The 12,795-nt window shown below is 42.8% G+C and overlaps 4 protein-coding genes across 4 annotated transcripts; 3 read left to right on the forward strand and 1 right to left on the reverse strand.

Moving 5' to 3' along the window:
* Nucleotides 1-917: 917 nt before the first annotated feature.
* EAE97_010908 (uncharacterized protein) lies at nucleotides 918-1,325 on the forward strand (the record flags this gene model as incomplete). Its single annotated transcript, XM_038881423.1, has 1 exon — nucleotides 918-1,325. The coding sequence occupies one exon, from the start codon at nucleotides 918-920 to the stop codon at nucleotides 1,323-1,325; it is 408 nt and encodes a 135-aa protein (XP_038727813.1).
* A 2,913-nt stretch (nucleotides 1,326-4,238) lies between these two features.
* EAE97_010909 (uncharacterized protein) lies at nucleotides 4,239-7,101 on the reverse strand (the record flags this gene model as incomplete). The annotated part of the gene is made up of 5 exons (XM_038881424.1): nucleotides 4,239-5,365; nucleotides 5,550-6,054; nucleotides 6,138-6,740; nucleotides 6,791-7,025; nucleotides 7,067-7,101. The coding sequence occupies 5 exons, from the start codon at nucleotides 7,099-7,101 to the stop codon at nucleotides 4,239-4,241; spliced, it is 2,505 nt and encodes an 834-aa protein (XP_038727814.1).
* A 1,774-nt stretch (nucleotides 7,102-8,875) lies between these two features.
* On the forward strand, nucleotides 8,876-9,816 carry EAE97_010910 (uncharacterized protein; the record flags this gene model as incomplete). Its single annotated transcript, XM_038881425.1, has 2 exons — nucleotides 8,876-8,947; nucleotides 9,004-9,816. The coding sequence occupies 2 exons, from the start codon at nucleotides 8,876-8,878 to the stop codon at nucleotides 9,814-9,816; spliced, it is 885 nt and encodes a 294-aa protein (XP_038727815.1).
* Nucleotides 9,817-11,163: 1,347 nt separating this feature from the next.
* On the forward strand, nucleotides 11,164-12,437 carry EAE97_010911 (uncharacterized protein; the record flags this gene model as incomplete). The annotated part of the gene is made up of 4 exons (XM_038881426.1): nucleotides 11,164-11,311; nucleotides 11,366-11,766; nucleotides 11,819-12,118; nucleotides 12,171-12,437. 4 exons carry the CDS (start codon nucleotides 11,164-11,166, stop codon nucleotides 12,435-12,437), a joined length of 1,116 nt encoding a protein of 371 aa, XP_038727816.1.
* Between the last annotated feature and the right edge of the window lie 358 nt (nucleotides 12,438-12,795).

Consider the following 12,795-nt stretch of genomic DNA (forward strand, 5'->3'; position numbering starts at 1 on the left):
AGAAATTTAGTTTAGCAAGCATTTACATCTCCTTCCTTCGTGGCTTTGATCGCTTCAGATAACACTAACTACAGGAAATGTTTAACTAATCTGCAGCAGTTTTGACTGTTCGGGCTCCCTGATTTTGACAATAACTCATGTAACAACCTATTTTAAAAGAGAATAACAAAGGATATCTAGTGATAGAGAAGAATCAATACCACAAGGTTTATCATTTATAGCAAAATGCAAGCACAAGTACTGCGTTGCAGTAAAGCTCAGACTCTAGAAAATATCTTTGAAACCTAATCCATTTTGCCCCTTTTTTATACCCGAGACATGCCAATGCTCTCAACTCAAAAAACCCAATTGATGAAAGAGAGTCACAAAAATCCACTGAGTGAGGGACTGGGATGAAAGAAGCTCTCAGTGGTGGGTAATTCTAAGTGGATTTGTGTAGATCAAAATTAGATAATGGGGAACGGATCTTTATGTCCTGATTTTGACAATGTAAAAATCAAACTCTTTCAATCAGCCCGAGATGTGAATTTCTGGTGGGAAAGTGGAAGGATATTAATGAAGTAATTGGAGCAGAAGTAAGGACTCCAATAAAGAAAATTCAGAACTAAAACTGCTCCATTCATTCAATTGAACTACATGAGGCATGAAACAGTAATATTGAGTTGACTGTGCTTTCCAAACTTCAAATAATAGATTCAGCAAGTAGGTTGTCTTGTTACAAAACAACAACTTAACAAAGCAACACCCACAATGACTCTGCCATATGTTTTTGACCAGAATTATCACCTTGTTCTCTCAGATTTACTTAAACTCTGTGTTATCATGGCTCGATATCCCTATGCTTCAGAGAAATCAATTTCTACACCGTATCACCCTTTTAGACAAAGCTCATAGCACACGCACGTATTCATTTCGTCATGAATGACCTTACGCTGCTCGAGAGGAATCTATTCATCAGAATCTGGAGCGAGAATGTAGATTTCCACTCAGCCGATAGAATGGCGGCCGAGATGACAAAAAGAGCTGCGGCCGAGGGTAGCGGGCTTGATGACGGGAGGATTTATAAACCGAGGCGAATGAAATCGATAATCAAAACTTACATGAAGAGTGAAGAGAGATTGTCTGATGAGGAGGAGAGAGGAATAATTGAGCAAGAGGCCCAGGAGGAAGAGGCGAAGGAGGAGGAGGCGAAGGAGGAGGAGGCGAAGGAGGAGGAGGCCAAGGAGGAGGAGGCCAAGGAGGAGAAGGCGAAGGAGGACGAGGAAAGTAAGACAGCGCAGGATGAAAGAAAGAAAAAGGGGAAAGAAGAGGAAGAGAAAAAGTAAAACAGTTGAGATTCTGGTCATCCAGGCTTGCTGGCAAAAGAGAGGTTGTGAGTGGGAATTTTCAAGTGTCTGGGGATCTCATGGAATAGAAATTTGAAGAACCCGATACAGAAAACAATCGAGGTGTTTATTTGCAGAAAGTGAATGATCAGTATTGATGTCAAGTGATTATGCCATTGCCCCTTTCGAAGCGAAAGCTTACACAACATACACAATGAAGTTCTCCGTTCTTTTTGAGTTACTGAAGTGACTTCTCAATTATCATCTGCAAGTTCTGGGTTAGAAAAGAGATCTGCTACTGAGACAGTATATTTTCTTAGATGTATAAATACAAAATAGGGGTTTACAATTGTGAGCTTAAGTTTCTATGGTCGCATAATTAGACAGTATGTTTTGAAGTGGTGATAAGTAATTCTTTTATGAGGATTTTTAATTTGAATGCCGCAGAATTCTCGTTTAATATCTCTCTGGTTTATACAGACGCCACGATATACCTTTTCATCGTAGTTATATGAAACACTGCTTATCTTATAATGTGCATTCCTCTTGTGCTGTTCTAAGCAAGTTATATTAAGACTTAACAATGAGAGCGAGGAAGGATAATCCGTTACTTTGAAACTAGATGTTAGTTCTCTAACCATCCATCATATTCGGTTGCGAAACTCCAGCTATATGTGTTTTTGGAATGGAAAGATACTATTCGAGTATCTCCACGAAGTGGAACATTCAAGAATCGATCGCCCGATGAATACTTTGCGTTGAACATGTTGGAATTAATTCAAGTGTGACCAAGAATCATCGGAAGATAGACTTCAGCATCGAAGGATCTCATAATCTGATATACTTATAGCTCTTTAACTTCTCAACTTGAGAATATTTGTTATTACTCGTACTCAATACGTGCAATCAAGTAAACTCATCATAAGATTGAGGAGAGATAGACCTAATTACTGTACTTCTCTTGGAAAAGAAAACCATCAGCTGAGAAATTCGAGACGAGATGATGCTATTTTCCCAACACAAAATGGAAAAATGAGGTATCCTGTCAGAAAACTTCAGATAGATATTATCTATTCTACGAATTCTGGATCGAATGAATCATTCTCACGTCAATATCATGGAGGATGAGAAAAGAAGAAAATTTTAGTTCTACCAATTGTATTTTTCGAGCGTGTTGTCCTATTCTTGTCAGTGCTTTCGAGTAGCAAATGGTCTGCCAAATGCACTCTGATGAATGCGAATTCCTCCTGATGATCTTCCAGTAAACATCTGCATCGTCATCCACCAAACCATCAGTCTTTTCTGTACAATCCTTCATCAACAATGTTGATTGATTGCAGTTCCGGCGTTTTCAAGGCATGATATGCAGCATAAATAAGCTATAATCACTTCCAGTACTGTCTGAACGTCAAGATATGTTTTATTAATGCGCTTTCCTCCTGCAAAGACCTAACTCTCCCAAAGCAATTTCATGAACAGACATTTTTGAGGCCCTTCTCAACTCAACTTCGTAATTAAGGACATCTAACCTGGCCAATAAGCCCGTGATATTCCCGTGTAAACTATCACGTGCATACAACTGCTCATCCGACATTTCTCTTCCTGTCAAGCTGCCTTTCGCAATCCAAAATCTCACCGCAACACGAGTTACAAAGCTCAAAATCAAATTTAGAGAGCGGTCACTCATAGCCTGGCCACATCGCCACCTACCTTATCCAGAACATGACACTCATCAACTTCGAATCTACTTTCCTCCAAACTCGACTCTTCAGACACACAAACCCAAATGTACGAAGCTTAAAACTCATCTCAGATTCCCATTCCATTCAGTCCGATCAACACATTCCAAGCTTTCATCTCACCGCTATCCCAAACCAATCTAGGCAGGAACATCTTCGCATCCTTCACAGAGACGAAATAGGAAGCCGGAAGTAAACCCTACAATCTCATCAATCGATCAACATCATCAATCACCCGCCAACTAAAACTGTACAATTCACAATAATAAATCGTGAATGTACCTTTCCATTGTTTTAGAGCTCGTAACATTGTCAAAGCACCTTTCATGTACATATTAAAAGCAATAATTGAAATACAAAAACCATTTGAGAGAAATCAATTCCGAGCTCTCTTTCTCGTCCCTGCGGAGACACTTCAATGTTGATATACGAGGCTCTTCCAACTCAGAGAATCTCGTATATAAAATAGACCTCAAACTCTATCAACGTCCTTATTCTCATTCCCATTTCAATTCACACCAAACTTCACCCAAACAACCACGCACACACAAGCAAATACGAGTCTCTAAGTCGTAACAATGCCCTAGCGGATCTTCCCTGTCACTTCCACATGAACCTTCCCTTTTCCACATTCCTCGTTCCTCTTTCCTGTCCCCCATTTCGCCTGCCTCTTAAGCACAATGAAGTCATAGACCCATCAATTGAACCTAGATCCCTAAGCCCAATTCGCATAGATGTGGCTGATACGCTAGTTTTAGCTCCGAGTCTAGGACCATCCAGTTCCAGTCTAGATGCGTCGATCATGACCTAGTGGCGATCTGCGGGGGTTTTGTTTATTTGTTTGTTTAGCGACCGGCGACCAAAGGGTAAAAATGGGGTGTATTTACGGGTAGGTACCTGGTACATGTTAGTTACCAGCTGAGGTTTCGATGCTAAAATGTGGATTGTGAGGATTGGTTATAGTCGCTGATGATTTTCTGAGCAAAAATAAGGAAATCGACGATGAAGGAAATAGTGGCCAGCGAATACAGCTCCTAATAATTACATAACTTTCTATTTTCGCTTTTATACAGGCTTTCTGTGATAATTAATATACAAATGTGAAATGAACGCGTCTCTTTATGTTTCTACGACCCAGCCCCAAGCATTTAATTGTACCAATCCATAATATTTATCATAACGCCGTCGGAGCACCAAAATGATGTTCGGGCTTTTTTGGCCTCTCGGGCAAGGTAAAATTGGGACCTCTTTGAAAATCCTCACTTCTTCTACCCCAAGACCTAGACGTAGTGCCTGAAGAAGCACCTGAGCTTCGTCTCTTTTCTCTCATTCTTTGTAAGTATTTGGTAGCTTCTCCATCTACAGGAGTAGATTTTATTCCGTCCTCGCCTCGTACTCTACCTAGAACACTTGATATACTCGAGCCTGAGGTATCTCTATAATGCGATGGGCCTCTTCCAGCAGATGAAGGAGAGCCATCCAAGCCACCATACCCTGAATCTCTAGTTGGTGGTCTTTCATATGCTTGTTGACTTGCAACTGGTTTTCTTGGGACTAAACGTGATTGCATACCGTTGAGCTCTCGGGCATGTTTCGAATCCGAGTCTGAAAGACCATCGTAAAGTTTTTGCTCGCGAAGTTTTTGCATATTGGAATCGATGTGATCGATGCTGTTGTATTCAGCTGCTTGCGCATGTTCCAAATCACGAAGTTCCTTAATCTTCTTCTCCTTTTTGGAGGTCGATACTGGTGTTTCTTGAACAGTGTGTTCTTTTCCAACTGGTACATGACTCCAATGCATAGGTACTGTTAGACCGGCCTCCTGAGCAGCAGTCGCCATAACAGGTGGATACCTCCACCAAGTTTCCTTGCGGGGGAAACCTTCTGCGGTGATATACTCTCGTTCCATGACTTTCACAGGCTCGCCGGGTATATGAGACCACTGAAGTCCACCTTTCGAGTCTGGTTGAAAGTGTGTTGTGTATTTTGTGTTTGGTAATTCTGGTTCGACTCCGAACAGTGGAGAGTCGAAGGGATCTTCAGCTGGAGTTTGTGGTTGATGATGTACAATGGACCAGTTTTTAGTATAGGTTCCTGTGATGGTATGACCCCGTACCATCGACTCTGGTATTCTAACCAGCGTGTCTCCATCGTCGCCATAAACGTAATGTTTGGCTGGTAAGACCTCGGTATCGATAACTGGAAGAACTCGGTGATACCAATGATGTTGATGGATTTCTCGATGAATTTCTTTCGTTATAATTTCGTGGGAAGTCGGCAAAATATGTTCATGAACAACAGCTAATGAGAAAGATGAATCAGCTTCTGCTCCTATCTACTGTAGATCCTGCAGATACAAATGGCCAGTTTTCTGGGCGGACAAAAGATGGTGAAGCAGGTGAATCTGGTAGTAAGGGATTGAGTTTCAAGGGTGATAACTGGTTTGACTTTGAATGGCGATGAGCAAGGGAGGGATTGTATGTACCGGGTGCAACCTTTTCGTGTACAGTAGTATCCACAGTATTGTTAAGATCTACCACACCTTCAAGGCCTATGGGCTCCGGCCGTTCTCCAATAAGGTATGAGCCATTCATCCCAAAATGATCAGGCATTGACGAGGACGCATGCTTCTGTCCATTTTCAATAGGGAATTTGGTACCATTGACGTGCATGTCATCTCCATTGCCTTTAGTCTCTACCTTTTTGTCTGTAGGAAAAGGAGCGTATTTTGATGGAGATGGCATTGATCGAGGAGTTCTGTCAGAGACTTTATCAGAGACGCCATTTTCTGAAGACAAATCGTGGGTGTGCCTCGCCGAAGTGGTAGTAGAGGTTGAGTGGGAAGTGTCTCGATCCCGCACCGAATTGGTTCGCAGTGTCTCCTTCATTGGAAAATTGCTACTTGACGAATTGATAATATTTGATGCTTTACGATGTGATGCTGGAGAAATTGGATGCGATTGTGTAGAAACAAATGCTCGACGACGAGCCTCTCGAATTGATGAAGTTTAGTGTGTGGCTTCGAAAATGTATGGTAATGTTTCTAGATCTCCTTCATGACGATCGAAGTTACTCGCATGACTATTAGAGGCCGTGCCATCTTTACTATGGCAGGTGCTAGTGGGACAAGGATATTCTGCAGAACCCAATATTGTCTCTGGTGGAGATCCGGTAAGGGAAAAAAGAGATTCTGATACACTTTGGACGTAGGATGGATCTTTTTGGGGTGTCTTTGTGTCGTCATTTTTAGGAATGAACTCCGGAGGTCTAGATGCTTAGACACTTCAGTCTCAGCCACGCCACAATATCTCGATCTCAAATAGCTATATTGAAGATTGCTAGGATCTGCTTGAGAATTTTCCACTATGGCCAAATTTCGATTTACTACATCTTCCCCATAAATTCTTACTCCAGCAGTCATCGCTCGATTTCTGGAATTCTCTCGTCCACCTTTCAAATTGACATGCGCATCTAAGACATCGATGTATTCATTAGAGGAATGAGATGAGTGCCGTTTATGATTTTGCACAGACTGTACAGGCATTGATACAGGCATTGATGAAGATTCGTACGCTTGAAGAGAATAGGTCGAGTTGGGTAGTTTCGGCAATGTGTCTCTTGGGTCAGAACAGTCGACAGAGATAGGGCGAGGCCGCGACCGCAAAACATTAGATTTCTTTCATCGCAGGAAAGGAGGAGACCTCTGCACAAACACAGGAATCATACGCAAAGAGAATTCTCTTCACCAGTTCTGGATATCACTATCGGCTGAGCCGTTCTGAATTTCTCATCATGCTCTTTGGATTTGGTAGTGCCTTGTCGACGCTTTGTAACTATGGGAGCTTCTGCTGATTCACATTGGGTACAAGTCTTTCCACCGCCTCTACTCGTTCCTTCACGGCTATCATCGCTATCGTATGCTTTGGAAGATCTTGGTACATTATCAACTGACAGCTGGTGTCTAAATTTAGTTTCGGTAACTGGTGAATCTGAAACTTTTACTTTTGAACATTGATTTCCTCTTGAATTTTGAGCATCATATGTCGATGATGATCATATCAAGATCCAATCTTTAATTCTGAAAGCTATTGATAGGCTAGGATGTCTCAAATAAACAATCGGTGTTCGGAGATAGCTTTACCGGTAGGGGATCTTCGAAATGCTTGTGACGATCTCTTTTGCCCAATCCCGTTACTTGGTATTCGTAATGGTAACAAAGCACGATACAAACGACAACGACAACATCAACATAAAATCAATTTTACAGACGAAAGCTCTAAAGTATATTGGCAAGCACAGCAGGGATAGAATAACATGTCGGCGAACTTCCATTTCAGCCCGTACTCAATTCGTTACCAACTGTATGTTCACTCGATCTCCAAGATTTTAATGTGCCGGCAAGGGAAATAATTTGCTTGATTCTAGTCAACCACTCCATTAGAAGTTAAACCCATGAGAACTTTGGAATAGAGATCGTTGATTCATTGAAGCGACGTGGCATGGACCCCTTGACCCAAAAGCTAGATCGTTTAGTACACTAGATCTCCGTCCACTCACATATGGAAATGCTGGCTAATCGGTCACTTACCTACTTTCGGTGTAAAGAACTTCGACTTCCTTGATTTTCGTTACATTGTTGTATGTGATATGTACGTTATTCGATCATAACCCAGGTCCACTGCGGCAGACATCCACGTGTAATGCAAATCATTTGATATTTGGAAAAGTATTGAAATGTTGACAAGGAAGCAAGGAAGCGGAGCTCATCTCACCTAGCCACTTGGAATGGTTACGTTGTTTAGTAATCTTGTACAGCGGACGCCCCTTTCCCGTGTTGCGGCTTAATCCGATGCGGGGCACAATGATGCAACTTTAAGTTTCCCATCAAATCGATCATGGTAAAATCAACAACCATCAATAACATTCAGTAATTAACATTTCTTCAGAACCTAACAATGTGTAAATTGGTACGAGTCTCTGAACGTGAGCTACAACGCACAACTCAACAACTCTCAATATAGATGATTGGCTCTGTTGGTACTCAAAAAACTAAAATCTTGGTAATCTTGCAACTTTTATGGCATCAAGAAGCCACAGCACAAATAACTAGTGGTTAGACTTTCTTCTCAGAACTCGTAACTCAAATAAAGTTTCTAGTATGAGCAATGATTACATTACGCTATCTCACGAACCATCTCTCACTTCAGCTGTTTTGGAAATGGAAATCATAGTTCCTTCAGCTTTTACTCGCGCAACAACCGAAATCCACTTTTGCGAAACTGCCAATACCATACTTGAGATGCTAACATGGGATTCTGACGTTTGTCGGACAAAGACCGGTACCCAATTACCAAAAGAACATCTGGAATGTTGCTACAATATGATTCAAAAGTGGAGAAGAAGTGCGTAAGTAGCGCCAATTGACCTCCCGGCACATCTTCCTACCCTTTGTCTACCATGTAAGGACCAGGCAATTCCATACGAACCTCCGCGGGTATTTTCTCAGCATCGATGCACAGCCACTTGGTGACGGATCCTCCAGATCTCATAAAATCAGGTATTTGCAAGACACAGCTATCCGAATCTGGAAAGTAAAACTTATTGTACCTAGTATGATGATGTAGACAGTGCTAGGTGCGGGGGAGGAGCTATCATCTCGAGGCTCTCGGGACTATAAGTGATAGACTGTCCTCCCATCTCGTTTTCTTTTTCAACACAAACAATCAAACAATCAACAATCAACAATCTTCTAATTCAATCAACTATACCCAACAAACACCTAATCACCTTCACATACACTATCAAATCAAAATGGATCGTGCCAAGTCAGCTGTCAGTGAATTCCTCTCCAAGGATGGAAAGCATGATACCACTGTTCACGAGGTATGAGTTCTTGCCCTTCAGTCGGCATCCCAGAAAGTGCTAATGATTTATCGCAGACTATCAACCCAGCTGTCCAAAATGAGCACATAACCAAGACCCGTCACGAAGAAGCAACGACTGCTATCGACCGTGAGGTTCATCAAGATCACCACCACACTTCAGTTCAGCCCATCCAAGACCGTGAAGTCCTTCCAGAGCAACACACCCATCAACTTGGATCTGTTGAGCACCGTAACATCAAGCACGGAGATGACAACCAGATTCAGGAACGTCTCGCTGCTGAACAAGCTCAATTCAAGAACACCAGAACTGTCGGAGAGACTCAACACACCGCAGCCAAAGGTGCCACCGTTGCTGGTGAGCATGTCCATCACCACGTCCACGAGACCATTCAACCAGTCATCGAGAAGGAGACTATTCAACCATCCGTTGTCCACACCACCATCCCAGTCCACGAGGTTCACCAAAACGAGGCTAAGCACCACACTGCCACCGCTCTTCCAGCTGTCAGCATGAGCGAGTTCAGAGCTCAAGGAGGCTCCTTAGGAGGTCGTGAGGAGCGCACTGATGCTTTCAAGGGTGAGCCAAAGTCTGTTGGCGGCACTCTTGGAGGCGAGGGTGCCAGAGGCACTACCTCTTTGACTGAGGGAGAGGGTATCCACACTGGCGCTCACACTGGTACACACAATGGTGCACTCAATGGTTCTCACTCTCACACTGGTACTGGTGTCGCCTCTACTACTGCTGGCACTGCCCACCATACCACCTCCCACTCCTCCACCGAGTCTCATAAGAAGCCTAGCTTGATGGACAAGCTCAACCCAAAGGTCGATGCTGACGGTGATGGAAAGGCTGGTTTCATGAAATAGATGCATCCTGTACGCTTCACTTAATATCCCCCAACTGTATTTCTTAGCTCCACATTGTATATAGACACGATAACTATGAGATAATTAATCAAAACGAGTCGATGTTTCTTTGAAAACGTTCCCTTTGTTCAACGATTTGAGGTCAGCTATTATGTCGTATTTTCATTTACACATCATTCCCTACCATTTTGACTGCCTGTGAATTTTCTTCGTAAATTATAGTCGCCGTTACAAGTTGTCAAACATTTCTGCGAATCAATTATGATTATTAGGTGTCTGTCCTGAGGTCGGTTGCCGATGCCATCCGCTATTTACTCGTGATCTCGGGTGGTCCTCGGCATTCTTGACTGCATTCTTCGATTACATAATCATACTAAAGTCTTCAATATCTGCGTAATTTTTCAACTGCAACAGCAGGAGTTTCTTCTCAGGTATCATCGGAATTTCGTCTCTCCTGGAGTCCATATACTTGGCGAACTTTGATTATTGATCGTGCGGGGTCAATTGCGATCCGATCGTATGATTGCTGCGTTTGCATAGGGTAATCATTTCGGGATTTGAAATTCCAGATGTGCTGCAACATCGTGTTGCATCATAATCGTCAGCTTGCAGGCTATACCTAGGTGATCTATAATGTGCTCCATTCTATCTTACGCAGGTGCTTTTAAAATTTTATCGCAGTGAACAAAGACCTGTTGTAACGCCAGCTAGTGTTGGGGTTTGAGGCAATTGCTTCAACAATTCAGATATATGTATATGTACATTCATAACTTGGTCAGGTTTCCTAGATGGCTTGAAATTGCTTTCAGTAAGTCTTGTCTTATGGTCCCGACTTTCGGTTTCCTTATCTCGGGATGAACCGTTACGGGAGATCCAGAAATACGGGGAGCATGTTTGAAGCGATTACTACATTCCGAGCATCCACCGATATACATCAAAAACGGGTTCAAACAGCTAATCTTCCAAATTGGAGATGTTGCATGAAGCAGCTTTTATAGAAACAACTTCATTATATGTCGTTATAAATGTTTATGCTTTACAGTATACTCGTAAAGTTACAAGGCCTCCTGCATACGACGTCTTCATGTTTCTGCCCCTCATCACTCTTGGGTATTACTGTCACAAATTTTGGGGCGGGATTTGAACCTAATCGTATGATGATCGGAATGTATGAGATCCAAATCACAGTTTCCTTGTGTTGGGTGTAACTTCTGAGTTGTATAAGAACTCGACTTCATCCAAGTATTCTCTTCTCTCTATCACACAATCTTCTCATCATTCCACAATAGCAAACAGCAAACAGCAACGAAAAATCAAAAATCAACAGTGATCTCATCAGATACCAAAATGCCTGCTCAAATCAAGAAGTACAAGGCCGCAGCTGTCCAAGCTGAGCCTGGATGGTTCGATCTCGAATTGTCTGTCAAGAAGACCATTCACTGGATCAACGAAGCTGGAAAGGCAGGTTGCAAACTCGTTGCATTCCCTGAAGTTTGTAAGTAAATCTAGCTCTGGTCTCGTTCTTTCCAATTTACTTACGCACCCATAGGGATTCCTGGTTACCCATACTGGGCATGGAAGGTCAACTACCAACAATCTCTCCCTATGCTCAAGGCATACCGCGAGAACAGTCTTGCATCTGACTCAGATGAGATGCGCAGAATTCGTGAAGCTGCCCGCGAAAATGCTATCTATGTTTCACTGGGATACAGTGAAATCGACTTCGCAACTCTGTACATTTCTCAGGTCCTGATCTCCCCAACCGGAGAAGTTCTCAACCACCGCAGAAAGATCAAGCCTACTCACGTTGAGAAGCTTGTCTACGGCGATGGAGCAGGAGATACCTTCAAGAGTGTTGTTCAGACAGATATTGGAAGAGTTGGACAACTGAACTGCTGGGAGAACATGAACCCATTCCTGAAGGCAATGAACGTTTCCGAGGGAGAACAGGTAAGATCACATTTGCAGGTGCATTGATAAATTGTTTCTCACATTTCTTCAGGTCCACATTGCCGGCTGGCCAATCTACCCACACGAGGAGACTCGCACTCCATTAGATCCATGGACAAACACTAGCAACCCCAACTCCGATATTGTTTCTCCAGCCTACGCCATTGAGACTGCAACTTACGTTCTCGCACCATTCCAACGCATCTCCAAGGAAGGGGTCGACAAGTGCACTCCACCTGGAGTTGAGCGTGAGGATCACAACCTTTACAACGGCAACAGCAGAATCTTCGGACCTGATGGACAATGCCTTGCTAAGGCTGATGAAGAGTTTGAGGGCTTGATGTTCGTCGAGGTAAGATATAAAGCATTCGCTCAATCAGGAATCCATACTAACGAAATTTCAGATCGATCTCGATCAATCGCACCTCCCAAAGGCTCTCGGGGATTTCGGTGGCCATTACATGAGACCTGATCTCATCCGTCTTCTCGTCGATACACGTCGCAAGGAACTTATTACTGAGGCAGACCAAGATGGTGGAATCGGTACTTACAACACTCAAGATCGTGTCGGACTTAACAGACCTCTTGATGCTCCTAAAGTTGATGGTCCAAGTGGTGTAAGCAAGCAGGTACTTCCAAGCAATGCCAAGAAGGCTGCTCAGAAGGCTTAAATGCCCATCGTGCCCATAGTCACCGGATTGTGAGGACGAGTGTCTGCCTCGACGTATTCATTCTGTTGGAAAGCATTCTGTATTTTTAGGATAAAATTTTGTACTAGTCTCATCTCATTTCATACTTATTTATCGATTAAATCCATCTTATTGGCTCTTTGGTATCTGGAAGATAATGCTTGCCAAATTTTCAACAATTCTCCAACCAGGCAATTCCCGGTGAATTGTAACTTCTTTCTATATATAATTATTAATTGTTATGTCTCAGCCCATGTGTTGTGCCTTTGTTAGTGTAATTTGCTTCAATTGGAAACAGCTACAACATTCGCTAGTGAACAAAGGAGTCGTCCCACTTTGT

Source organism: Botrytis byssoidea (assembly GCF_014898295.1).
Source record: "Botrytis byssoidea strain MUCL 94 chromosome Unknown BBYS_031, whole genome shotgun sequence".
In the NCBI taxonomy this organism is placed as follows: domain Eukaryota; kingdom Fungi; phylum Ascomycota; class Leotiomycetes; order Helotiales; family Sclerotiniaceae; genus Botrytis; species Botrytis byssoidea.